Genomic DNA, 27,739 nt, shown 5'->3' on the forward strand with positions numbered 1-27,739 from the left:
TATATATCTATTGCACAAAAACAAGATGTTCCTCCACTATTTATTCCTTTGCTCCAGTGGTCTGTCCTGGGTCCGGTATTGCTTAACATCTGCATTAATGATTTGGACAATGAGATTGAGTGCATGTTTAACAAATTTGCAGGTATCTCCAACTTGGGTGGAATTGCAGACAGGTAGGTAGGGTAGGTAGGTAGGGTCATTTCTCCAGTTGACCCAGAATGACTTGGGTCAACTGGAGAAATGGTCTGTAATCAATCAAATGAAATTCAACAAAGAAAAGTGCAAAATCTTGCACTTGGAATGGAATAATTGCATGCATGAATATAGACTGGGAATGACTGGCTAGGCAGTGGTACTGCAGAGAAGGACCTAGGGGTTACAGTGAATTATAAACTGATTATGAACCAACAGTGTGCTCTTGTTGCAAAAACCCCCCAAAAGCATACTTGGTTGTATTAGTAGGAATGTTGCTTGCAAATCAAGGGAAGTGATTCTTTTGCTTTATTCAGCACTGGTGAAGTCTTATCTGGAATATTGTGTCCAGTTTTGGGCCCTATACTTCAAGTGGGCAGATTGGAAAGAGTCCAGCAGAGAGTAACAAACATGATTACAAGCCTCTGGATAGCATGACTTATGAGAAAAGGCTGAAAGAACTAGGGTAATTTAGTCTAGGGAAAAGAAGGCTGAGACAGGGATTTGATAGTAGTCTCCAAATACCTGCAGGGCAATTACAGAGAATGGAAATAGGCTTTTCTTTCTGGTTGTAGGGGACAAGAGTAGGAGTAAAGGCCTCAGACTGAAGCAGAGGAAATTTAGGATGGAGACTAGAAAGAACTTTCTGACTGGGAGGGTGGTCAAGCATTGGAACAGGCTGCTTAGACAACTTGTGGAATCCCCATCCAAGGAAATTTTCAGGACCAGGTTAAATTAACATTTGGCTGGGATGGTTTAGTCAGGGCTCATTTTGCCTTGAGCAGGGGACTGGACTAGGGGACCTCATGAGGTCCCTTCCAGTACCATGTTCGTAGGGTTCTAAGTAATGTTGATTAGAATTTGCTCCTGTGCTGTAAAATAGCAAATGAAAGAGATGCTTCTTTTTTTTCAAATGAGTTATTTGCACAGCAAAAACACTCTGAATTAATATTTCAGCAATAAACAAGTAGAACATTTTAAAGTCTTTTAAACTTTTTTAAAGTAGCCAGTTGGATTTTCTGTTTCCAGAGAAAAACCAAAATATCAACTAGGATTTACTGTTATGGAAACTATAAAACTGAACACATTTTTCTGCCCCCCACATTTCTGTGTTATCTAAATTGCAAATGTGTTATCCCCTCATAGTTGCTGCTAAATATTATTTACCCAAAAATAAAGGATCAGAAGCAGAAATCAGTCATTTGTAGTTTGCTAAAGCAATGGATTTTCTAAACATTTCAGTTCCCACATAAACTTATTTTTTAATGTTTTCATATTTTGGGCCTTGGTAGTATTTTGTCCCACTTCTGACATTCTGTCCTGTGCAAACATGTGAGCACCAGAAACCTATGTTTGGCTTTAATGTCTAAGCGATTTTCAGAGCAAAATTTAAGTCTTCAAAGATACTACATTTGCCTCATTGAATCCTTCTCTAAAATCAAAGATTGTGGCTGGTCTTGGAATCCTGTTTTAGGGACAATAAATGTTCTATCATATGCAAAGTTGTAAATATATGTTTGTTCTCAGTCTTCATTTAAAAATCACACTTAGGAATTTTACCTATCTACTATTTTTTTGAAGTAACATCCATTACTGAAAGAGTTTATTTTATGTATAGTGAGTTTATGGTTAGTTAATTGCATTATTTTCCTTCATGTCAAAGAAATTCTTGCACAGTATAACAAAGAAGAGAGACGCAGTGAAGCTGAAACATAGGAACAATTAAGAATGTTCTTGTAAAATAAGAAAGGAAGTGGGCAGGAAGTGTCAGGAGCCAGTGCAGACCTTGAAACCATTCTTTATGCAACTAATTGGACCTCAAGATGATAATTTCACCTCACCACTTTCAGACATTTCTGTAATTTTATGATTGACCTTTTTTGAACGGCTAATTTGTACGTTGTAGAGCCTTTTCAAAGATTACTTTTCTGCAAGCTGATGGGTAGTGTTGGTGGCATTTGAAATGGAAGTGAGCCAGGATGAAGTATACAAAAGGATGTTAAATTACATTTTTTACCTGTTGGTTATTAACTTGCAGGTTCTTATCCACAGATCTGTTAGTTCAAAAGTTTTTTATTAAGGAAGTATCTGATAAGAAACTCCTACATATTAACAGGGTTATGATCAATGTAGCCATTGCACATTTGAAGCGGAGACTTGTAAAATGCTGTTATACATTAACAAATAAGTACTGCAGCAGGTTTAGCACTATGATGCCGAGTCTAATGTCCCCTGGTGGTTGGCCCTACCTGCTATGCACTCCAGCCTCTCTGCTACCTCCCACTATCAAAACTTTGCTGCTATGTGTCATTATCATTTAGGAGGCTACTCTCAGTTGCTGCAGCAGTTTAGCTGCTTTTCTCTGCCATTCTTCTAATCAGACAGCCAGTCCAGCCTAATCTGGACTCACTGTAATGAACCCCAGCAACAGCTGCCTCCTGGCCTCCCAGGTTCATTCTATTTCCAAGCTGATCTAAGACCTTATTAGGCCTAATTGGATCCCCCCCAAGATATGGGCCAGAAGGAGTTTCTCAGCCTAGGAACCAGCATCCACCCCCTTGTGGTCACATGATTTCTGATGCTCAAAACCAGCCACAGGAGTTACTCTTCATCAGCAGCAGCTGCCCAGTGGGCCCTGTTGCAGCAGCTCCTAACTACCTGCCTGGAGCTCTGCGTCCACCTGTTTCTTTTGCAGCTTTATGGCTTGGGGCCCTGCTGTCCTTCAGCTGTACTTAATTAACAGAGATTAAGAGCACCTGTTACAGTATTAAAATAAAATAAATCACTTGGAATTACCTTGCTTTTCTTGGTGTTTCCATGTCAGATATGTCTAGCTTAGTAACAAAAAGGATGTTTTTCTAAGGCTGCTGGCAGACGTTAAGGCAGTCACACAATCAGGCTGGAGAATTTTGTGGTCTGCTCCTCAAATCACATGATCTGCCATGCCCCACACATGCAAGCACATGATTCGGCGAATGGGGCATAAAATTCCTCAAATCCCAATTGCGTGGCTGCCATCTGCCAACTTGGAGAGGCGGACACCAGCACGCTCCCTCCTCCTCAGCTGCATTCCCTCCCATCTCAAACATGCACCCAGGAGCACAAAAAAGTAGACACACAGTTGGGACTCCCAGTGACACTCCCAGTGAAATGAATAAAGTGATCTACCAGTGATACACAGAAAGGAATAGACTCCCTTTCGTTTGCTTTTAGCTGTACTGACAGGTGCAACACACAATAAACTATTTTTTCTTTTGTTACTCAAGTCAGCCAATATGAGTAGATTCACACAGGGTTTCTAAGCAAAAAAACTAATTTTACTGTAAAACTTTTTTCAGCATGAAAACCTCAGGTCAGTATAATGTAAGCCTTTTCAAAAAGGGGTTCTTCAAAAAAATTTTAAACATCGTTTTGCAGAATGCTTTTGTTTTCAGATTCATTTTTTTTTCAGTTTGTTTTCTCAGTTATCCGACAGTAGATATGACTGGTAATTAGAAACAAGTACATTAACTAGTCTAGAGCTGGATCAGATACTGTGAAATATTTCCATAAACTGATGGCTTTTGGCATCTGAATATCTCACAAGTGTTCTATTTCATGTGTTTCTTTTCCAACCTTACAGTTTCATGTTAATTCAGGTGAAAACTTAAATATGACTTAGTCGCCTTAAGTATTTTGTTTCTTGAGTTTTCCTCTTAAAATTGCATTATTAACCGTGTGCACCATTTAACCAGACGATGGGTGCTGCAACAACTAATTCAGGAAAACTCCTTGCCCACTCTTGTGAATAAAGGGAACATGGGAACAGTGCCTACAGAAAGGATTCAGCGGCTAGTGCAGGAGGAAATGGATGTCTGCTGCGAAGCCGCTGGGAGATATCCAAGCAACTACAATGCCTGGTCCCATCGTATCTGGGTTTTACAGCACTTGGGAAAGCTCAATGTCAAGGTACAGTATAATGACAAATACACTGCTGAAGCTAAATATCTGTATTTTAAATGCAGATTGTCAAAGCGCACATCATGGAGGGAGAAGTGAATAATCACCAGCATGGAGTGGCATACATAGCTAATGTCTAAAGCATTGTAGTGATGAAGGTAGTTCTGGCATTTTCCTACCAAAGTACCATGCATCTCTCAGTATTTAATGAACCAGTAGAGGGTAGATGAGAGTGTGGGAGAAAGCAGAAATGAGCACTGAGCATAAATTATGTGCAGGCATAAAGTTTGAGAGTCCATTAAAATAAAAAGATGCTACATGGCACGTCATTCCAGTACTGTAATGTTCCTTTTTTTGTTTTGCTTCTTGTACTCTGTCATCTTGAGCTGTCAGAATGTGCATGAAGGACTCAAATAGGATAAAGACACCAGGCAATTTAGAAATTGTAAAGTGGTGCTTATGAAAATGGTTACAAGATCCAAGGGCACCCTTCAGCAGAGTTTATGCTGAGTGTAATGAATTGTCATATCAAAAAGGCAGAACTGACTAACTGGCCTTTAGTGTGCCTCTTCAGCTTCCACAGAGATGTCTTTTGAAAATCTTCTTGTTGCCCCTCAAGCATATTTATATGGTACAGCCTATAACAGAACGTACTTAGGACCTCCAGCAAGGTGACATGATGTGATCTAAAATTAAAAAGGACATTTTTCTAATTACTACTTATGCTGTAGTTTTCTCAGCTGTGAAGTGAGACGGTTTCCTTTATTTTGCTGACAGTGACCTTTCTTGGTAGCTATATCTGGCTCTTCATTATTTCAGCCGTGAATACGACCATTTGTCACCCCATCTGTGTGGGTTTTTGTGGGGGGGGGTTGTGGGGAGTGGGTTGGCTGGCCCTCATGCTTCTAATGTTTCATGTTCTAATTTGTCACCAAAAACATTGTTTTTAATCTGTATGAGTTCAATAATAACCTGAAAAGTATGTCATAGTCCACATATTATATAATCCTACAGTCTGGCTACCTGTCTCATTTAACTTCCAAATAAAGAGTAAATGTGAAAAATGCAAAAGAATGGCAGGTTGTGGATGGTGTGGTGATTATGAAAAGGATAGAGACTTAAGAATCAGGGATTCTCACACAAACTCTTGCTTGGTGTGCTTTTTATTTTGGTGCAGCTAAATGGAGCATCACCATTCCCTCCTTTAATAGGTAGCGGTTGTTTGAAGGACAGAGCACCATCTCACAAGTTTTTTCAGTTGCAGTTCTCCTTTTACAACTTTATAAAAATATATATAAAGGCAGAGGGAAGATACAGCTTGACACAACCTGTTCTTGTTGGATCCAAATGAAATTCACTCTCCTGGGTTTGGGGTTCCTATTCACAGAGAGCTCCGTGAATTGCATTGAACAATGGCAGTTCACAAATAATTAGAGTGGCAAAAGAAATGCAGGTTACGTAGTAACTGCCTCCCTGTCAAAGATTTTTTTTTTCAAATTTATGTTCTGAAACTCCCAATTCTCTTTGCTTTCTACTCATCTTGGCAGTCCTCCCAGTTCCCCTATTGGTCTCTTTTTAATCCTGAGGAAAGATCTTTATGCTGATTCCAGAATCCTTTGCAACAAATGCTGATACAGCACTTCAGCATCATTGCTGCCCTGCATTCAATATGGTGCTGGATGTATGAAAGCTTTAAAGCTGGGTGGGAAGCCAGGAGGAGTGGGGGAAAGGTCTCAGGGCATATCTGTAACCTGGGGAACATAAATAGACAGAATTAGAAAATCGGTAATTTTAACAGATACAGAATTAAGCAATGTGAAAAGACTTAATGAAAAGACAAGCCAAAATGAAGAAACATGACTGAAAGACTTTTTTTTCTCTTTTAATTGAGACATGAAGGACTATTTTTTAAAACTGATCTAATTTGGCATCCTCATTTGGGCTTAGATTTGTATAACATATTGTGAATGTATGTTTATAATATTTTGATGCAGAGCTGCCTTTTTTTGCGACTAAAAAGGAAATAGAACTCTGTGTTGTCCTTTATCCCACACAGCTTTTAATGCCCATAGTTTTGCAACTAAGTTGAGGTCCTTTTTAAACATTTGGCTCAAAATTATTATTATTAAAATATGGATATTTATAACACTATACTGTCCTAAAGACCAGCTGGGGTTTTTTTCTATTTTTTTCTTGATCTAGACCGTTCTTAAAATTTTAAAATGTAAATATATTTCAGTTAATTCTGACAGACTTTGTTTTTGAATGAGTGTAAGAAGTATTAGAGGAGAGAGTTTGATGCTTCGTGTAGATTTTATTAGAAACACAGCCTCATTCTTATTTATGGAGGTATGAAAATGGTATGTGTTATTGGATTCTAAAAATCTCAGCCTGCTTATGAAGTACACCTAAGACCAAGAATCCTACTACGTGTCTTAAATATTTTATCATACTAGTGTTAGTGGACCGGTCTGTATCATCTTGGCAGGAGGTGGCCAGTGGTGTCCTTCAGGGTTCAGTTCTTCTTCTTCTTCTTCTTCTTCAGTTCTGTATCATCTTGGCAGGAGGTGGCCCTGTGCTGTTCAACATTTGTATCAGTGATTTAGCTGAGGATGTGGAAAGCATGCTGGCCAAGTTTACAGATGATACTAAGTTATGGGAAAAGTGGTCATGCTCGGGGTTAGGATGCAGATCCAAGTGAACCTGGGCAAGCTGAAAAGGTGGGCAGAGTGGAACCAGTTACAGTCCAATAAGGATAATGCAGAGTGCTTCATTTGGGGAGAAGTAACCAGCAACCTGAATGTTGGTTAGGAGGAGTTGTCCTGGCCAGCATGATGACTAAAAGGGACCTCGGAGTTATAGTTAATCACAGGATGAACATGAGCCTTCAATGTAACACTGTAGTCAACAGAGCTAATAGCAAGCTGGGATGCATTAGCTGATGTGTCACATGCAAGGCTAAGGAAGTGATACTTCCTCCCTACTCAGCACGGGTGAGACCCCAGTTGGAGTACTGTGTCCAGTTCTGGGCATCGCACTTCAAAAAGGACATGAAGAATCTTGAAAGGGTCTAGAGAAGGTCCACAAGAATGATTGTGGGCCTGGAGGACAAACCTTTTTGAGGAAAGAGTAAGGGATCTGGGACTGTTCAGCCTGGGGAAGAGAAGACTGAGGGGGGACTTAGTGGCTGTCTATAAGTATGTAAGGTGTGAATGTCAGGAGCTGAGAGAAAAACTGTTCACTAGAGTGCCCCAGGGGAGGACAAGCAGCAATGGCCATAAATTTAGAGGATGGTTTCAGGTTGGATGTAAGAAAGAACTTCTTTATGGTAAGGGTGACCAGAATCTGGAATAGACTTCAAAAGGAGGTGGTGTAGTCCCCAACCCTGGAAGTCTTCAAGAGGAAACTGGACATGCATCTTGCTGGGATCATTTGATCACAGCAGTATTCCTGCCCCAAGCAGGAGGGGATTGGACTTGATGATCTTTCAAGGTCCCTTTCAGCCCTTAATTTCTATGATTTTTAAATCACTTCTGTATGTATGACTCACAGTAAGATGGGTTAACTTTTGAAGTAGTTCATTCCTGTAAAAGATGTGACCTTCTAGGCTGTATGTGTTGGTCCTCTGGTGGATCTGTTTGTTTCTGTTCAGGAAAAAGATCATTGTGATCATTTCAGGTTCTAGTTCAATGCATTCGGGACTCTTGCTCTATCACTAGAATCCTGTATAGGCAAAAGGTAAGGCAGGGTGGTACCTTAATTCATAGAGGCATGAGCTTCCATAGGCAACAATCTTCTTCCGTAGCCTAGTAAAACCTACTAACATCAACCATAGGCCAGGTGAGGCAATCCCAGTGTAAGAGAATGGATGACCATTGTTTTGACATCAATGCCAGAAATGCACAAAATCCCATGGCAGAACACTTTACTATTCCATCACTTGCCTCAGAGTAGCTGTCTTTAAATAAGTAAAACAAGACTTGAACTTGAAACAGGGAGCAAAGAAATCATACACAGACTTGATTGTATTAACCATGGTGTCAAAAGGGACTATGTATTCTTTATACCTGGACTAGCTGTTAACTCCAGTGCCTCCCAAAGCGTTAACTGCCTTGTTCATCTCAATTGATCTAATCAACCTACTTTTTAGCTCTCTTAGCATCCTGGCACCCCCATCACCCTACCACTCGCATGCCCCATCCTTTTACCTTCTATATAAAAACCTTTATTTCTGGCAGTAAATTCATAACATCTGATAAGGTAGTTTGTTGCCAATGAAAGCTCCTGCCTCTCTATACCAGTTAGTCTGTAAGGTGCCACCTTGCCCTACCTATTGGCTGATTTCAGACTAACATGGCCAACTACTCTAGGATCCTATCTACATAGGGTGACCATACATCCCGATTTGGCCAGTTCACTCTCGGATTCCATAGCCCGGTCCTGGCCACATGTTCAGAAGTCCAGGTCAGAGTGTGGTGGGGAGGCGAGGCAGCATGATGCACCAGGCAAGCAGCCGGGCAGGCACCACTGCTGCTGCATGGGAGCAAGGCCATACCTCATGCGGGCAGGGTGGCAGTGACCCCCCTAAAATGAATAGTACATCTCTTACATTAGAATGGTAGAGGATATGTTGAATATTGGAGTTGGAATACTTAATGTATTGCGCGCACATCTATTTGCCATGCTTGACTATCAGGTAAAAAAATAATGCTGGGGTTCATAGGGAACAGGTTGGTGAACAAAACACTTTGTATAGCATTATGCTATTGCTTGGATTCTTCCAACATCATCTCTCTCAAGTAGCAAGCGTCTTCCACTTCTGTAGAGTCTATAAAACTCAGAGGCAGTCTCTTTTCATAAAAGATCTAGTGATTTAGTGGAACTTTATAAACCTGTTTTTTCAAAAGATATGCTGTAAGTCAAACAAATTCCTATGGCCTGTGCTATCCAGGAGGTTAGACTAGATCAGGGCTGTCCAACTCGCAGCCGCATGTGGCCCACAAGAGGTTAATCTGTGGCCTGTGGTCTCCCACTAGGCCACCACTCCTCCTATTGCTCAGGCTGCAGCAGCAGCTGCTGTCTCCAAGCTTCCCCCTCCTGCCTCCAGTTTCCACTTCTTGCCCATCCCAGAGTGCAAGATGCTGTGTAGCTCAGTCTAGCCAGCAGTGCTGGGAGATACGGCAGCCACGGAGCTGAGGGGCCCATACAGCGTAGGCCACCCACATGGTGTCTAACTTAGGACGCCCATGGAAAGTCCCAGTGTGGCCCCCAGGGTGTACAGCCCCTGCTAGTGCAGCCCCCAGCCACTTAGAAATTGGACAGCAGTGGAGTAGATGATAGTTGGTCTCTCTCTTTGTTTTTTAAGAGGAAGATGGGTAGATAAAACTAAGGCAAAACAAACCAGATTCTGACTTTTTCATGATACACATCAAATGCAACATGTGTTACAGCGGTTCCAATGGCTTAAACATTGTGTTTCTGTTTGAAATATGAAGACAGGGCAAGGTGGCACCTTAGAAAACAACTGGTTTGGAATGGCATAATCTTTCGTAGGCAACAGCCTACTTTGTCCGATGCTGTGAAACATCTGCCCTGGTCTTCCTTCTGCCTGACTTTAGACTAACACAACTAACTATTTCTCTCTTATGGCTCTAGAGATTGTCATTGTCATAGCAAAATTGTAAAACTGTAAAACCTATGGATAACATCTGTCAGGGAGAGGGAAGTTGGACTCATGGTTAAAGCACAAGATTGATAGTCAGCAGTTCTGGCACCTGTTCCTAGCTGGAAATGATAAAGAGAAGAGCGCCTGAAATCCTGCCCCAAACTTTGGCACATACGTGCAACCTTGAGTTAGGTACCTGTGAGAAACTAAGATTCACAGCCAAAAATCTGTTTCTCAATTATTCTTTTGTCTACAGTGACTGGCTCACTCTTTTCTTTTAAAACACTGATTGAGGTGACCTCAGACTGAAGGGGTTCACACTCAAATCTCCTATCTCCCAGCAGAATGTACTAGCCTGTATGCTAGGCTGAAACTGGGGCATCCTCTGGGTTTGCTGTTTAAGCTGGTTTACTGTGTAGAAAAGAATAGAAAATCCATGGCAACAGGAGAGAAACTATGTCTCTAGCCCAATTATGAGAGTTCTTTGGTTCTGGTCCCTGCTTCCAGCAGGTTTTGCTTTTTTCATTAGAGTCATTGGATAAAATGCATAAGCAGTCCTGGCAGCAGGGACCATAAGGAAATGGATGGATGGGTACCATTGACGTTAGAGGTTTTTAAATTTCCATATTAGGAATAATATGGGGAAAAGATTAAATCCTCTAAAGAAATGCATCACTTAGAACTAGACATATTTTTAGGCAGAAATAAGCAAGAAGAAGCACTATCCAAGAGTCAGACGCACCAGTCTCTCTAAAAATCAAATTTAGTGTTCAGAAGTTTTCAAAATAAATTGGGTCTCTTAACAGAAAACACATCAGTATTGGCGTTGGGAAATATATTAGCTGCAGGCAGTGTTCTAAATATTTACGTCAATTAATTTAGAAAGACTTGCAAGGAGTTCAATGGTTGGCTGCTTTAAATAACAATTCTGCAGTAAAGAACATATTACTTGGTTTTCTTAGTGTTCTAAGTCCTAAAATGTCAAAAAATTTTTACTGGTTATAAGTCCTTCCTGGTAAAAAGATGTAAATTATTTTTAAATCCCTTTTAAGGAACACAATAGCCAAAGCTCAATATATCAAATTAATTCAACCATTGCTTCCCTGCATAGTGTATCTTGCTTTTTGCAAAGTAGCTTGTGTAATAAATTTTGGATAGCCATCAACTGCAAGTGTTCAAATCATGTTTCTATCTTCTTGAAGAATCATTCACATCCCATGCTTTGCTTTGGCTTTCCTTTTAAAGTATAGTGAAAGTTGCTGGATAACATGCTCATTGTTTATGTGGCAGGAGGCTTTTGGTTAGGACCTGTTTTTAAGATCTGCTATTCAGACTGCCCCTCTTCTGATTCAGAATGTTATGTCCCCAAGTAAGATGTGAAGGGAAACCAGCCTCTGTGTTCAGGAATCTAAATTTTCACTTCCCAGACCCTGCTTTAGTTTGACTGTCTCCCACTGAGAAGCAGTAGAAGTCTCACTGATCTCAGTCTCTGCTTCTGAGATCTGTCTCGTCAGTACAGTACCAGAGGGTCACTGTATACTGAATTAAATGACATTCCCGTTTTGTATTTTATTTGTTCTAAATTTACTGCACATTCACTTCACTGAATGATTCGGTGTCCTTCTACCATGTGGCAACATAATAGAAAGGAAGAGCTTGTCATTCCTTACAATATCCTTCATAGTTTTGAGTACCCTATTCAAGTCGCTTCTTACTCTTCTTTGTCAGGCTAAATAAAGCTAGTTTTTCAATGTTCTTGTGTGCTTGTCCAAACAGTTCACATCTATCATAATTCTAAAAGATGGACACAAAATGAATGCAATTCTTATGATGTTATTCATCCTGCAGAGGGATTTGTTTGGAAAGCAATGGTTAGTTATTTGCCAGTCTCCTGAACCAGGTAGATTTTTTTTTTTTCTTTTTTCCTCCACTGTTCTCTGGATTTTTTTCAAGTTATTACTCAGTCCTGCTTTAAGCCCCATGTGATTTTAGCTCTGTGCCAAATCCCTTTAAGGATGGTGCTTTAGAACCTTGAAGAAAAGCTTCTGATGCCTCTTCCTTTTTAAAAGGTGGGAGATATGAAAGCTGTTTTGTGCAGAAATCCCTGGATATCCCTCAGGGCAAAATGGTGAATAAGCATATCAGAATTCTTAGGTTCAATAATCTGGTCTCCAAATATATACTTGTCTTGTATGTAACAATACCATTTAAATCTGTTGTAAGATAAAAAGTGTTGAATACGTGTTCTAAGGTGGAAAATCTGTATTAATGAGGTAGGCATACGTTTTGGTAAAAATATTTAAATAGATTATTTCATGCTCTTTTTTCTTTAAAAATGATCAGTGCAGCAGTGGTGACTAAAAACTGGCCAAAAGTTTTAAGAGACCTATTAAGAGGAGTAAATGTTGATACAGGAAAAATCCTTTTTTATATGGATTATTCTACTGCTTCTTGTTTTTTGTTTCAGATTCTTCTCGATGAACTTTCTTCAACTAAATACTGGGTATCCATGCATGTTTCGGACCACAGTGGATTCCATTACCGCCAGTTCTTAATAAAGTCCTTGACTGGCAGAACTGTGGCTGACAATACTGTACTGGTGCAAAATCAACTAGTAAACCAACAAAGCTCCAGTCTCCCGGAGGATGAAGAAAATGAAGTGGCAGAAGCCACATGTACAGAAGAACAAAGGGTAGATCTCTCCCAACTTTTAAAGGAAGAATTGGAACTCTGCACTGATCTTATTGATACCTACCCAGGGCATGAAACATTGTGGTGTCACAGGTAAGAGGACACTCAGAAAAGTTTGTTTGATATGTTGATTTGTTTTGAAACACAGATCAAAGGGAAATCTAGTTATAATTGCTAGAGGTACAGCTGAGTAAAAGACATGTTCTGCTTTATGCAGAGCCTTTAGTTTAGACCTGCACATATGTTAGAGATAATAAATGAAAAAATTGATTGGCCATCAATACCATGTTGAAACAAACTCTGTGACCCTCCAGAGAATGGTTTTAGCAGGATAAAGCTTGGCTGCTAATCAGTCATCTTGCTCCTCACATTTGAAAGACAAAAGATGGATTAATTACATAAAACCTCCAAATTGCCAGCTGTATGTAGGTCCCTGACTGGATAAAAGGTGGGATGGCTGATGTGAGACTGAACTTGTTGCTAGCAAAAAATGCCCAACACTTTTTTTATCTTCTCCATAAATAAAATACTTTTGTTACCTGAGGGGAGGGGGAAAGGATGGAGTGGAGGCACTGCTTGCATTAAAACAGAGATGCGCAACCAAGGTGCCATGGCACTCTGGGGTGCCTTAAGATTCTTTCACAGATACCGTGGGGTGCTGCACAATATTAGTATTGTTACGTTTAGAAACATCTCTTGGTTTATCTTGTGAATCATTTCAAATAGAAATTCATAGTTCTGGTCTTCTCTGAGATCTTTGCAACAGAAAAATCTGCTCTGTCGTTTTTCTGTAGGTAAAAAAGAGTGAAAATTAAGAGCTGGCATTTTCCAAGGTGTGTCTCAAGTCTATTCAGGAGTGCCTTGAGTCTAAAAAGACTGAGAACCACTGCATTAAAAACTCAAGTACAAAATGAAAACAGATGAGGTTTGAATTGTGTATGTAGGGTAGGATAGGGAACAACATGCTATTGATGATAATCTGGCACTTTTAATGGGTATTAAATAATTTTGGGGGGCGGGAAACAAACATTAAATATTAACCGTCATCCATCAATTCATTGAAGAGAGATCACTTTCATCTTGTCCTGAAAATGTGAAAAATAATTGGGAAAAAATGTTACTGCATATGTGCAGTAGTTGCTTGTCTGAATCAAATCTCTGCTTGGTGATATGACAGGCTGCAGCTTGGCTGCTGCAGAGTGTGAACTGAGGGCCTAGGGAGCTGACAATATGAGTATCTACAGCTTGAGCTAATAAAGAGTCCAGCTCTATAGCTGCGAGCTGAATAGGCCCATATCATCTGTAGACAAGATCACAAAACAGTTTTTGATCACTGCTTTACATATGCAAACAGCAGCGAGCATTAGTGAGTGATTCTTGGTCTTTGTGAAGGTTCCAGATTAACAGTCCAGTAGATGAAAGTCTTCTGTACAGCCTTGGAACAGGTACAGTGTTCACCACACAAATTGCAATTCCCTTCGTTGTCTGTGCAGTGTTTCCACACCAAAGTCTGACTTCTTAGTGCTTGACACCACTGCTGAAACTGTCATTTAGAATGCCAGTTGCGATGGTGACTTTAGTGCACTGGTGTCTGCATCACTGAGAAGTAAAGTAAAACCACCCACTCATCTGACAACGTGTGAAATACCAGCTGTCAGATGGTAATATTCAGATCAGTTACAGAGAAGTGAAAAGCTTCATAACCCACTGCAAAACTGAAAGTCAACTTTTTTCGTGTCCACAAAATAACATGATTTTTGTAGTCAGGCTGGCTGGGGGGTACTCACTGAATTCTAACATCATTTGCTGTTGGCAGCAACTTGACTTGAAGCATATGACTTTTTAAATATTATTTATTTTTCTCTCCTTCCTGTTTGAAGACGGCATGTGTTCTACCTTCAGCACCATTTAAACAACAAACTTCTTCTTCCAAATGTATGGTTGACATCAGTAGACAGCAGCGATGGAACTCTAAGTAATTCCCACCCCATTACTGTGGTCAGTCATGTTACTCAAGCCATGGATGTTGATGGTTTGCATGATTCCAGCAAACAAGGCTATACCCAAGAAACCAAACGACTAAAACGTGCCCCTACACAGGACTCTCTTGGCCTGGAAATGGAATACAGGTTCATTGACAAAGTTTTATCAACTTGTAGAGATGTGGAGCAGGCCAGGTTTGCTACTGCATATAAAAAATGGCTAGTTAATTTTCCAAGTCAGTGAAGGAAAAGCTAAAACCTGCAGGATTCCTCTTTTAGTGCAATATTCTCTTTTCAGTCACAAATGCATGTCATGGTTGCAAGTGTTAGCTAGCCATGTTTTTCTCACTTTTTTATGGTTAGTGCTGAAACTCATTATGCAGAGTAAAACTCTTTCATGTTATTTATTTCAAAAACTGGCATATCTTTTTATTAAGCAAACATAGTTTGTTTTCCTTTAGTCCTTCAAAGATTTCATACTATATTTCTACTTGTGGCAGCTTCATGTCATGCTATTGTTCCTCTTGAACCTTTTCTGTATTAGTGTGGACTGTGAACAGAGGGGCTTGACAAAAAGGTTTAAAATGATTCTGATCCAAATGGAGGGTCTGGGAAACAAGTTAGAAGATCTGTCAGCATAAAATTAGCTTGTTTCTATGTTGTTCCTGTCCGACAGAGTCAAGGCTGGCAATGACTCGTACAGAGCCAGTGGACCCAGATTGTATTTAGTGAGTTTTTACATCTGAATTACTAACCACTATTAAAAGAGTAGGCTGTTGTGTTTCGGCCTCCGTGCCCCTTTTAATTCCTCATAAAGGCAACATGTATTGCTACTATACTGGAATTACGCTTTTTGTTTTATTTGCCTGACAGCTCTATCACATAAGGTCAGTATCAAAACCTACTAAGCTTAAGTCCATGCCAAATCTGATGCAGGTAGAGGCGGGAAAACAAAGTGTCTTTCTCTCATGCAACAAGCGAGTAAGGTTAAAGCTGTATGCGGAAGCATTTCTGTCTTTAACGTTCTATACTTTTATTTATTTATTTATTTTACCTCAAAAAGCCAGAGTTAATGACACTTGATTTACATCTGTGAATGTATTGCATTAACACTACAGAGCCCAACAAAGACTATGCAATCACACACACATCATAAAAACACAGTATACAAGCATTTTAGATGATGGAAGTAAAAAGGAATTGTGCTAGCTGATTTCTTAAACTATACTATGAAGACAATTAGTCAGGATTTCTTCCTTTCTGCATTTATGTGCATGTCTGTACTTCTGTATTGCTTCCTTTCTGTATTTCTAGCTTAGGCAAGGTTTCAATTCAGTGTCTTCCCCGTCAGTCAGTGGACCTCCTTCCGCCCAACACCTCATGTATATATTGTGGTTATACAATTCTAAGGTAGTTTTATCCTTGAATTCCTTTTGGTTATCAGTGCAATTAAATATGAATAGTCTGTATTGGCATTTTTTAGAACCTCTCACCATCTGCGCCAGTGTAGTTGGACTCCTGTAACTATGCTAGTGCAGGCCCCATTGTAAAAATGCTTTCCTGTTTAAGTGAAATCTTACCACAGAGCTGCTTTACTCCTAAAGTTAAAACATTTTGGAAATTCGGGAAAGCTCCTTTAATATGATCTGTGCTCGTTTTCCCTGGACAAAGTCCAGCCTCAGAAATGAACAGCTTCATGCTCCTGTTCTTATTGTTGAGAAAGTACAATGAGGAGTAGAAACGGAGGTGTGCTGCTTTAAAAGATGTTACTCTCAGAAGTGTGACGGCCACTGGAGCAATGGGCAGTGGGATTCCAGGGGTCCTAAGTCATGTCTGGGTAGCAGTTATTCTTCCATGTCAAAGGGAAAATAGACTCCCTCTGGTATGTTTGCTTTTAGTGATGTGGCTAAATTTGATGATTTTGAGACTGGAATGAACTAAGAGTCATTCAGGTCATTTAGGAAATAGGTAGTAGTATTAAAACAGGGTCTCTATGTTTTGGGTTGGGTTTTTTTTAACTCTGCAGAGTTAAACTCCCAGGCCTTGGAGTTCAAAATCACTTTGTGGCTAAAATGAGTTTGGTAAAGACGTGTCAGATTGTACCTTGTATGTCTGTAGTTTGCAGATGAGTGAGTTGAGTGACATATAGGTTTGAGCATCTCCATTGCAAAGCCTTATTTATGTTAGTGCCTTCTCACCGGTTCTGCAATATGTCTGGGTTTTGGGATGTCTGTGTGTGTCTGGGGTTTTATTTCATGGTTCTTGGTGCTGAGATACTCTAGGATTCTTTCCTAGTTAGTTGTATCAATTTTAGAAGAACTTGTCTGGCTTTGGGGCAGAAGCGGGGGATTGTGGTTGGGGCATTGGAGGACCATCAATACTCAAAAGATTTTGCTGTTTTCCCCACTGTTAAGTACTGTATTTGCTTGATTCCAAAATGAGGTTTATTTTCCCATTCAACATGGGGGAAACGTCTCATCTTAGAATTGAGTATGGGACCACTCCAGCCAGCAGCTGCAGCAAGCAGTGGTGTCCTCAGCTGATCCAGGTACAGGTGAAGCTGCTCCTTCATTGTGCTGCAAGGAGCAGCTGTGCAGGGAACTTGGCTCTGCCAGGGACATGAGCAGTGGCTCATAGGTTCCTCCTTCCAGCACTTGTTCCAGGCCCAGCTCCACTCTTTTACCCCTCCCACCCCCATCACTTCATGTTCTCCACTGGTGAGGCACAGTTACTGGAAGGAGGAACCTGCACGCTGCTACTGTTATCTCTGGCTGTCTGATGCAGGCTATCTCTAGAGCTGCTCCTGCTTCTTGCTGCAGGGAGCAGCTTTGTGGGGAGCCCAGCTCAGCTGGGGACAGCAGCAACGGTGCACAGGTTTCTTCGTTTAGTGCTTGCTCCCAGGCAGAGTGGGGAGGGCAAGCACTGGGAAAGGACAGATGGTGGGGTGACAAATACTAGGGTGGATAAGTGTGGGGAGGTAAGTGGTAGAGGGAGTACTTGTCCCCACCCCGGTATCCTCCCTATCACCTGCCCTGCCACTGCTTTCCTGCCCCTTCCCACTATTTTTCCTGCTGCAGCAGTGTGGGGGACCCTTCAACAATTAGATTCTAGACATGGAAAATTATAACAAATTTATAATTTTCCATGTCTAAAATCTAATTATTGGGGGGTCATCTTAAAGTCAAAGTCATCTTGGATTCATGTAAATATGGTAGCTGAGTTTCAGCCTGAGCTTAGGAGAAGTTAGGGCTATAACTGATGCCTCAGCTGAGTAAACTGGTCCAAATGTAAAGTGTTAACCCTAGGTCAGATGGTTCTCTGTGCAATGGCAGGTGAGGCTAGGATGAAACTTGAGTAGAAGCCTGGGTTCACTCTGTAGTGAACATGTAGGTGATAGTGCCTACCCAGAAAGTATGCAGGCATTTGGCTCTATGTTTGTCAGAGACTGTTTTATCTGTCCTAAAATAATTTCCTTTTAGAGTCAAGGCAGCATCTTAATTTTGTCTTCTCCACTTTTACTTTGTGTGGGTTATTGATACAATAGAAGGGTATTGGAGGAGGGAGCAGACTGAGGAGAATTTGTGCCTTGTTGGACAAATAAAACCCCATCATTTGAGGCAGAAAGAAAATACCTCCTATACTTGTACTGTAGTGATTGGATTCTATGGAAGGAATTTCAAGGATGGCAGTGGAACCTGACTTAAAATCCATTACAATAAATATCAGTTAGACTTTTTAAACTCTCAGTCAGCCTTCCTAGAGCTATATAGTAGAAATAGCCTGATATTGAATTTGACAATCGTTCTGTCATAAACATTTAAGGTCAAACCCTGCCTTCAAAGATGTGTACAATTCCCATTGATGTCAGTGTGAATTATGCATGCCTGTATGAAGACAGGATTTGGTCTTGTATAGTCAAGTAGTATTACAATGCATTTAAAGTGTTCCAGTACTTCTCAGAATAAAGGCGAGGTATGGCTTTTTTAAAATCGTTTTACAGAACTGCTGCCAACTGAAATGTTACCCAAATTGTAGATTTTTTTTAGATACTGCTTCCCCTCCCTCCCAAAAAGTCTGATGGAGATATTTTCATAATTTTTTTTTAATCTCCAGTAGAAGCAACTACATTAAAATTGTCCTCCTTTGTTTGTGGTGCTGAAAACCCAACCATAAAAAAGACTTAAATCTAAGTGAAGCTGATGATAATAAGTTACACTTTCCCAGCTGAAGAAAAGCTAAATGATGAACTAACAGTATCCATATTTGAAACCTAAGCACAGTTTTTTCACTTTGAAAATAGTGAAAAACAAATACATTTACTTAAAAATATTATTTTCAAGTTGTCTGTGTCCTTTAACCTTTATATGAACTGATTATTGTAATTTGGGGGGAATATATTTTAAAACTGAGAATTTTGCAGTGAACTTTTACAGCTGAGACCAACTAATCAGTCAAATTAAAATTTCTTATAAGTTCTAATGGAGAGAGGGGGAATTACAGCATAGTAAAAATTTTTAGACGTCAGGTCATTGGCAGTTAGTATACGCATCATTTCCTGAGCTCAGCTTCTCAATGTTAAGTAACATATATTGGCCAATTAGTATGTCAGAGGGCAGCATATCTTTAACTTTTAATGTCAATGAGTTATGCTGGGTGACTGTAACTAGGCAGTACTAAATACTTATTCTGGATATAAATTTGGGCTTTGACTATCAATAAACTGTTTGAGTCCTTCTTATGGTTAAGTACTTGTGCTAATTCTATCCTTTACTATATCATTTATCATTTACATTGGTGAAAACTTTTATTGTGCACTAAATCAGTCTTATAGCAATATCTTTGCACTAGAAATTAAGGAAGGCTTTGAAGAATGAATGTCACTTGGAACTTCAGAAGTGAGAACACAATTAAACAATCAGGTGAAAGTGGACAATCTCATTTCTAAATGTGTATTATTTACTGTAATGTGCATTGACTGGTGTTATGTTGGCATTTGATATTTTATCTCATGGGCTGTAGTTGCTGGAACAAAACTTGCAGTACCACCAAACCTGGTGACAGCAATGAACTCTTGTAGAAATTTAACATTGGGACAGGTCATATTTTTATGTATGTGTGTGTTAACTTACCCATGCCTGTTTATTACAATATTTGGTTGACTGCTTACGCAGTCTTTATAACAACTTGTTATTGTTTAAATATGCAGAAAATATACTTGTCAGTTTATTGCTGATAGCTTAGTTACCTTATGTAGCACTGGTTTAAAAACAAATAGGTATAGCGAAGAATTAATATAGTAAAGTTGGGATTCCATTTTACAACTGAAATTTACTTAAGTGTTTCACTTGGTGTTAGTGTTACATTATGTATAACTAGTAATTTATGTAAAGCAGTGACTTTGTTACTCTTCAGCTTGAAATATTTAATTGTTTTTAAACTGTACTGTATAGTATGGACAAACAAATCAAAGTGTCTTGGAGGGGCTTGTCTACATAGCCAGACTTAACAAACAAATGTCTTAAAAATAGGTACTTAAAAAATACCATAATGAAGCAACCACAAGAGAATTTAACAATCAGTTTACCAATACTTCATGATCAAAATTCAAAACAAAGGTTGCGTATGGCTTTGCTCTTGCCTGTAGTGCTATTTCCACATGATCAAAGTGTTACTCATCTTTTGGGTTTTTTTCTATGTCAATGTAAGATAATACAGTTGTCAGACTGTCTTCAACAGAGCTGTTGAGATTAATGGAGTGAAAGATAAATGTGACTTTTCCATATTCCCATGTCTGACATTTACTTACAACTAAGTCTTTTAGTTTTATATAAAATGCAAAGAGGAAAAATAATTGCCATTCTCAGAAGGACATAAAATGCAGTTTAGTTACAAAATAAGATCAACCTACTTCTCAAAAACTTTGTTCTTGTCTTTCCTATCACATTCAAAGAGTGTTTCATTCTGAACTGCTTTCCCCCACTGGTAAACAACATCATAAAACTATGGGGAGGTGGCCTTATATAATGTAAGGGTAATGTCTACTACCTCCCAAAAAATGCTCTGATAATGTCCTTAAATGGAGATCATCAGGCTTATTTTATTCTGATCCTCAGGCTAGATCTAGACCCTCATTTCAGAGGTGAAAAGCAAGAGCTTTATGTGTTAAGCCATCTAGTTTCCCCTTAAGAGTTTAAACAAATGGAGGAAATATTAAATAGTGTTTAAAGCTGGGAAAAACCATAATTTGTATAGGCTGTCATCAACCATTGCCTCTGACAAAGCATTATTTTGCAGTCAAACAGAGGAAACTAGTGCTTCCAGGAAAATTCCTTGTAGTCAGTTTATGCTTTCAAAATATTACTGTGGTCACTAATTATAAATCTGACACTTCCTTGTGGCTTTTACTTAGTGTGCAATGTAACTTCTCAGGGCATAGATTATCTTAGAAAACTAGGGTACATTTTTACAGTTTATAATCATTGGTAAAAATGCATAAATGCTAAATATATAATAAGTGGCTCTTAATATTTTTAGTCTAGAACAATATTTTATATAGCCCCTAGCTAATACTGTAGCTAGTTGCCTGCTTTAGGCCTGCCCTTCTCACCTACCTGTATTTTAAAACATATTAGTGATTTCATCAAGAAACTATGGGCCAGATCTTGAAAGCTGCTGGATATCTCCTGCATGGCTCCAAATGCATTCAGCAGGACACTCAACACCTCACATGGCCAAGTCTTTTAATACTAGGAAAAATGTATTCTGTATGTCTGATATGTTACAGATCCTGAATTTCCTGAATCTTATTATGAGTCTGAACACTAAAGTCACATACCTATTTTATGAGGCAAAAGATTTTTATTTGTTGTCTAGCCAACACATGTTTATGTACCATACAACTTTGCTAAAGAGCAGAACTCTTCATTGAAACATGGGTTATTAAGCTTCCTTATTTGTACCATCTGGAACCTGCTATTAATCCTAGTTAATAGTGAAGAAAAAAACACTAAGATCTGTATTTTGTGTGCATTGAATTTTCTGAGTGGACTATGATTATGTTGAAGCAAGGGTGGTTTTCTTGGAAGACTTAATAGTTTGCATATGATATGTGAATAGCAGTTTAAAGTTGGTGCCTCTGCTACAATAGATTCCTTGTACACAGAAGTAACGAATGGATAGATGCAATTGTTAACAAAGTATGGATTATCCCATTGTCAGCTGTTGAAAATATCATAAGTGATGTAAAATGTAAATACCTTGGGACAGAATATATTTATATATACTGTGACCATTCCCATTTGTTCAGGTTTTTTCCTTTGTGAAGTGGCTACATTTAAAGCAGCGTTCCCCTCCTGCAACAGTGTGCCTGGGAAGGTTCTCATATAGTAAACAGGGAGCTTTTTCTAATGGCTCCAGGGAGCACTGAGATCCATGGTACTGCAAATTTCTAGGTCAGTACTATAGAACCTATGTGAACCAGTGAATATTGTTTAATTCTATAAAGCCATCACTTCCACTTTCATCTGAGTAGTATTCTTTACAGTGCAAACATTAGCCTGTCTGGGAGACATATAAGAAAAAAAATTTCACTTTTGTGGCTTTGGGATCATTAAAAATGTTATGGTTAAAAGCTGTTTTGTTAAAAGCAGCTTTTAACCATAGTACCATTATATTTTATCAAAAACTTTGGATAGATAACTGTGACCACTGTAAGTTCACTGAAAGCTGTTTGGTGCAGATGAATCAGGTTAAATAGGCAATATTAATGGCACTTGGAATAGTATGATGACAAAACAATCACAACTTTGTGGCACCAGAAACAAAAAAAAATTCAGAAACATTTGCAGTGTTCCAAAGTCAGGGAATTTAAAAGCATAATTTATCCTTCCAGAGCTTACATTTTAATGCAATATTTTTTGCCCAAAGAATACCACATAGTGAATAGGAATCTTGTTTGAATAGGATCACGAATAAACTAGTCATGGATAAATAACCTGTAATCTGTGCACTTCAGTAACTAGGAAGAGAAGTGGGGCCACTGTAAATTCAAGTATAGGACCCAATTTTCTCATGCCTAGGTTATTCCTGAGTGAGCTAGTGAAAGAAAATTGTGAATAATAATTCATCCCTTGGGGACAATGTGTTGCCCTACTGTTAACTGCATAGTCCCATCCCATCTTTAGTTTGTGAATTTTATACAGTGTCTGCCAACTTCAGGGCCTGCTCATCCACTGTATCCACACTGAAGCCCAGCTGGCCTTTTTTCCAGAGAGCCTGGAAAGGACAGTGGGACTTGCAGTCCTGGATGCCCTGAAGGGAGTTTTCCAAGTTGCAGAGGAGCATGCAGCTCGAATTACTGTAGACTGTGTTTCCTGATAGCATAAGTGGGACAATTTGGTAGTCTGGTCCATTTTCCACTCATTAAACTGGAAGCCCATAGAGTATTCCATGAGAGTCCTGCATAAATCATAGTATCATACAAAAAGTAGGGCTGGACGGGACCTAAGGAGTTCATCTAGTCCAAAGGTGTCAAGCATAGGGCTCATGGGCTGGTTCTGCAGTAGTAGCATTAAACCCCATTATTTCAATACAGTGCCAAAACCCAGTAAGTTAATACCACTCACCTCCCTTTTCCCCCTACCTTGCCTGCTGCTGAAATCAGGATGTTTTAGTCACCCCCAGCAACTAAATTAGGCAGCAGGGGAAAAGGAGTGGGGCAGGGGGAGCAGCATTACTCTCTGGGTTCCAGAGCCATGTGACTACAGCAGTTTTGGCAGCCACAGGAATTAACACCCAAGCAGCCCATGGGAAGCTCTGCAATCTGTACGTGACCCATGGTAATCTCCACAATCGAGATCTGGCCCACAGGGCCCAAGTTGGACGCCCCAGTCTAATCCAACCCACTGCTCAAGGCAAGATCATCATCCGTCCCTAAAGGAAGGGAGGGGCATATTTTGGAATATGTGCTGCTCCGCGTTCCTTCTACAAGAGTAGACAGAGGGGAGCATGAAAAGCAACACGGGTGATATACTTCTTAGTTTTTGGTATTTCCCAGTGGCTGATCCTTTTTGGGGTTGGGGGAAAAAGTCATACTGTCCAAGATATTCCAAAGTAGCCAGTTGTTTTGGATGCCTCCCTTTTAATTTACTCTACTGGGACCTCTTTGAAAGGGGTCTGATTTAGAAACGATGTTGAGCCCCACTCCTTCATCTGGCAATCCAGTCCCTTTTTTAAGATGAGCACCAAAAGTCACAACTGGAAACCTTATCCCTTGTTTACAACTGAAGATTATTGCAGCTGTTAAATTTTCTATCTGCATAAGTGTCATTTACCCTACTGGTTGCTGGGAAAGATGAGTAAAAATCTGGAGGAAATTGTCAATGTGCACTTAATTTTCAAGTTTGTTATTCTCTCTGAGATCTTTTTGAGGGCTAGCAACAATGAATACAAATTATTTTAAGGCTTGATCCTGCAAAACCAAACTCACATGAATACAGGTTGCTGGATCAAATTGCTACTGCATATACTGCAGGTAAGATGTCAAGTCACTACATGATAGCTTGATAATAAAATGCTTGCTTTGATGGATTACAAGTGGTTCTGCTGTCCTAAGTGAATAATGTTATGCATGATTCTAACCTACCTTTCTTGTGGAAAGAAAGCTGTTATTGGTGTGGTATTTATCAGTTTCTGCTATCCTTGAGGAAAAACATTGTAAAGTTTCTAGCTGTTAGTAGTTTAAAAAAAGTTGGAGAGAGTAGTATATTGAAGCATTCCCAAATGCAACTACTGCAGAAGCAACTATGTTTTGAGCCAGTATTTTTAATAGCTGTGAAAAGATTGTTTGAAATCAACTGCCCTCAGATCACTGGGAGATCAAAGGAACTAATCTAAAAATCTGAAACAAGCAATAAAGATTGTTAAAACAATATTTACTAGTTAAATCTGCCATTTCGACAGCCACTTTATTTAGGGGTACCCAGAAGGGTTATGCTCGGCCATTAGATACACAGAGGTTTGCTGGAGGGATCAGTATTAAAAAATCGAAACGTGGTAGGAAGGATTTCACCATGGCAGGAAGGATGCAGTGCATGCATGTGTGAAATATACAGCAAGATGCAGAACAAGTCTTAAACTGTTGAGATAATATTGCTGATCAATGGCTGCATTTAGTTTGACAGCTGAATTCAGTGCAAAATGCTTCTTATGAGAGGATGGGTGTAGAGATTTTGGGTATAAAAGATGCATTTGATGTAGTTTGGCTAGTGGCAATTTTAACTATTGAATGGCTTAATCCCCTCCCCTCCCCCCCCAAAGTACATTGTACATACTGAATTATATTGTGCAGTAATTAAACTGCACAATTATCTATTGTCTTGTCATCTCGTAGTGACTTATAAATCAGTAACTGTGGTGGGTTGTTTTTTTAAATGTAGCTACTTCAAATTTAATTAACTTTCTAGAATCATGCAGTAAAAATCTTGTAATGGATAACTACTTCTGCTCCTACTAACTGCATCTAACTAACTTCCTTCACATGTTCTACTTAAAACAGGACCCAACTGAGCATAGGTTTTGATCCTTATAAATTCAGCTTTCCTGTGAAAGGAAGTGGAAAGTCCACAATGTTTAAAATGCCCTGGCTTCCAATGCATTAGAAACCTAAGAGAGCATCCTAACATTGTTTTCTAGTTGTGCACACTAAACTCAGTCTTGTTTATTTCAAATATTTTGTATTACATGCCATTTTAACATGATCCTATCAGTACAAAAGTATATTAAAAACCAGCCCTAGAATCCTAATAATTCTATGCAGATGTCTTCCAGAATTACAGGTACAATCTTAATGGTGGTGGTTGGCAGAATGAATTTTCCACTTATTTATCAGTAGAATCATTTTTATATGTACTAGTGATAAAATGTATTAAGCACAGCTATAAGTTATTGTATTTCTGTAGAAATTGGAAAATAGTGTACAATTTTTTTTTGCTAAATATTAAGTTTTTAAATAAACTTTTCATCTCCTAAGATTCCAGTGTTTTGCCTGATGTCACATTTCAACACTGAGTTCAAATTCATTAATGGTTCACTAATAAACGTGAAGCCTTAATCAGGAATATTTTATATTTAGATAACATATTCCCTTTTTATGTATGTGGTATCAAACATAGTTCCTAAGGTGTATAAGTAGTCTGTATACACATAAAGAGTAAAGACATTTTCAAATGTGTTTCTGTATATTTGGGTCAGAGTTAGCATATGGGCAATTTTTGCGTGTAAAACTTGACAGAATGCTGGAGAACAGAGATTTTTTAAAACCCTTAGAAAATTGAGACAACAAACAGTGAACTGTACTGTAAAATATTGGGTATATCTTTAAAAAAACACCAGTTTATGCATCTTCATTCAGATGTCATTGTATCTCTCTCCAACTTCGATTTGACTTTTGTTGAAGTTCTTGTCATTTCTTAAACCTGGGTTGTCAAAGGTGGTAGATTCTGCTACATTTAAAAGAGGCTGCATTGGACAATTTTCTTTGCTTATAATGTAATGCTAATAATTTTTTTGAGCTTAAAAGCATGAGCGTACTCTTTTTAAGTTAAAAAAAAATGTGCTTTGCTAGATTCAGATTCAGGGAAATATTATAATGATGAGAATATTAAGGTATGATCATTTGATCCCAACCAATGGACTCGTAGAAAAAAATTCTGCTAAATAAATTGCATGAAGATAACTGATTAATCATCTTTAGATAATCCGTTGCCAGAATATCATGAAAAGCTATTTGAGATATATGCTTATTACTTGCTTTATGTAGTAATCCAACAAGTATATGTGCTTTAAAATTTGAACCTCTTGAATTTGATTTTTCAGCCTGTGATTTCATTTCTAATGGGATTTCAGTTGAAATTTGGATTTTTTTCTCTTCTTTTTTTCCCTCTGAAATGGGTTCTAATTTTTCTACCTTAAGATAACTTTCATTGATCAAGTTTAAAACTATACTATTATAGCACCTTGGTACATCAGTGTAGTTCAATTTTCTGTCCAAAAGATACTTTTGTTCCAGGAAGGTAACTAGATTATACTGAAATTCATTCAGTTAGCATGTAGCATTGATATTAGCAGGCTGCTTCTCCTTCTAGTTTCTTTTAAAATATTTTCATTCAACAATTCTAGAACATGTATACAGGTAGGCAATTACATTTTTTTTAGAGATTGTATAGTGTACTTGATCCAAGGCCATTAATGCTCAGGTTTGCCTATTTGAAGGATAGCTTCTCGGGCCATCTTCCCCTCCAGACTCAATCCCTTAAAGCAGGAGTCTGCAGCCTATAGCCCACAGGCTGGATCTGGCCTGGGGGGCTATGGCTTTGGCAGCATTAGAACTGGGAGGCTTTCTCTGCACCACACTGCAGTCAGTTGCTTGGGGCTCTGGCAAAGGGGGAGCTCTGCCTGTGCTGCACCATAGTTGGGCAGAATTGGCTCCAATGGGAGGACTGGAGGGAGGGTGACTTTTGCTGCACCATGCTACAGCTGAGTGGTAGGAATAAATGGTTGCAACAGTTGGGTCTTGATGCCTGCCATTCTTGATGCCTGCCTAACTCTGACCCAGACTGGTAAAATGCTGCTGACCTCTGTCTTAATTTGTTGCTACCTGAATTGTTAAATATGTGGGAAAAAGCAATTGACCAAATGAAAATAAACTAATGATTACAACCAGGAATCTGACTTCCTGGCTATACCCCTCACTGCACTTTGTACTTGCATTGTCCATTCATTCCTCTGGGAATATATGTGAAATCTTCCTGTATTCATAAATCTAACCTATGAAGATGCTTAGTTCACCTCAGTATACCTAATAATATGTTCAGGGTCCCTTATCTTGAATAGCTTAACTGAACTTTGGCTCTGGATCCCTGTGTTTGCTACCCACCTAATTTAAGTTGTTGGCAAGTTTTCTTGTGCTTGAATTTATACCAAAGAGACACCCACAAGGAAAACTCAGAAGCAGCTGTAGTGGGGGAGTGCTGCTAATTTTCAATTTTGTTCAAAAGCATCAGAAGACCCACCCAAAAATTCCTGGACTGACCTACAATATTTTCACCCCTCTAAGAGTGTTATAACAGAACCTGGATCTGATTGGCCTTATCTGGAAGCTGAAATATATTTGAATGGGAAAAGGAAAAATGAATAAGGATGACTAGCAGACATGTCAACAAGGTTAAGTACAGTAAGGAGCATGCAGTCATTCTAAGTATGTGTGTGATAG

General features: G+C 39.1%; 1 protein-coding gene across 1 annotated transcript in view; it reads left to right on the plus strand.

Annotated features, from left to right (window-relative positions):
- The window catches only part of PTAR1 (protein prenyltransferase alpha subunit repeat containing 1), a 42,722-nt gene extending 25,184 nt beyond the window's left edge, over nucleotides 1-17,538 (plus strand). The window contains exons 5-7 of the mRNA XM_019518230.1: nucleotides 3,927-4,140; nucleotides 12,264-12,580; nucleotides 14,368-17,538. Coding sequence (XP_019373775.1) covers nucleotides 3,927-4,140; nucleotides 12,264-12,580; nucleotides 14,368-14,713 — 877 coding nt within the window. The 3' untranslated portion in view covers nucleotides 14,714-17,538. The remainder of the gene's footprint in view (nucleotides 1-3,926; nucleotides 4,141-12,263; nucleotides 12,581-14,367) is intronic.
- Nucleotides 17,539-27,739: the final 10,201 nt, after the last annotated feature.

The sequence above is a fragment of the Gavialis gangeticus genome, unplaced genomic scaffold (genome assembly GCF_001723915.1).
Source record: "Gavialis gangeticus isolate Ggan-Ray unplaced genomic scaffold, GavGan_comp1, whole genome shotgun sequence".
Lineage (NCBI taxonomy): Eukaryota > Metazoa > Chordata > Crocodylia > Gavialidae > Gavialis > Gavialis gangeticus.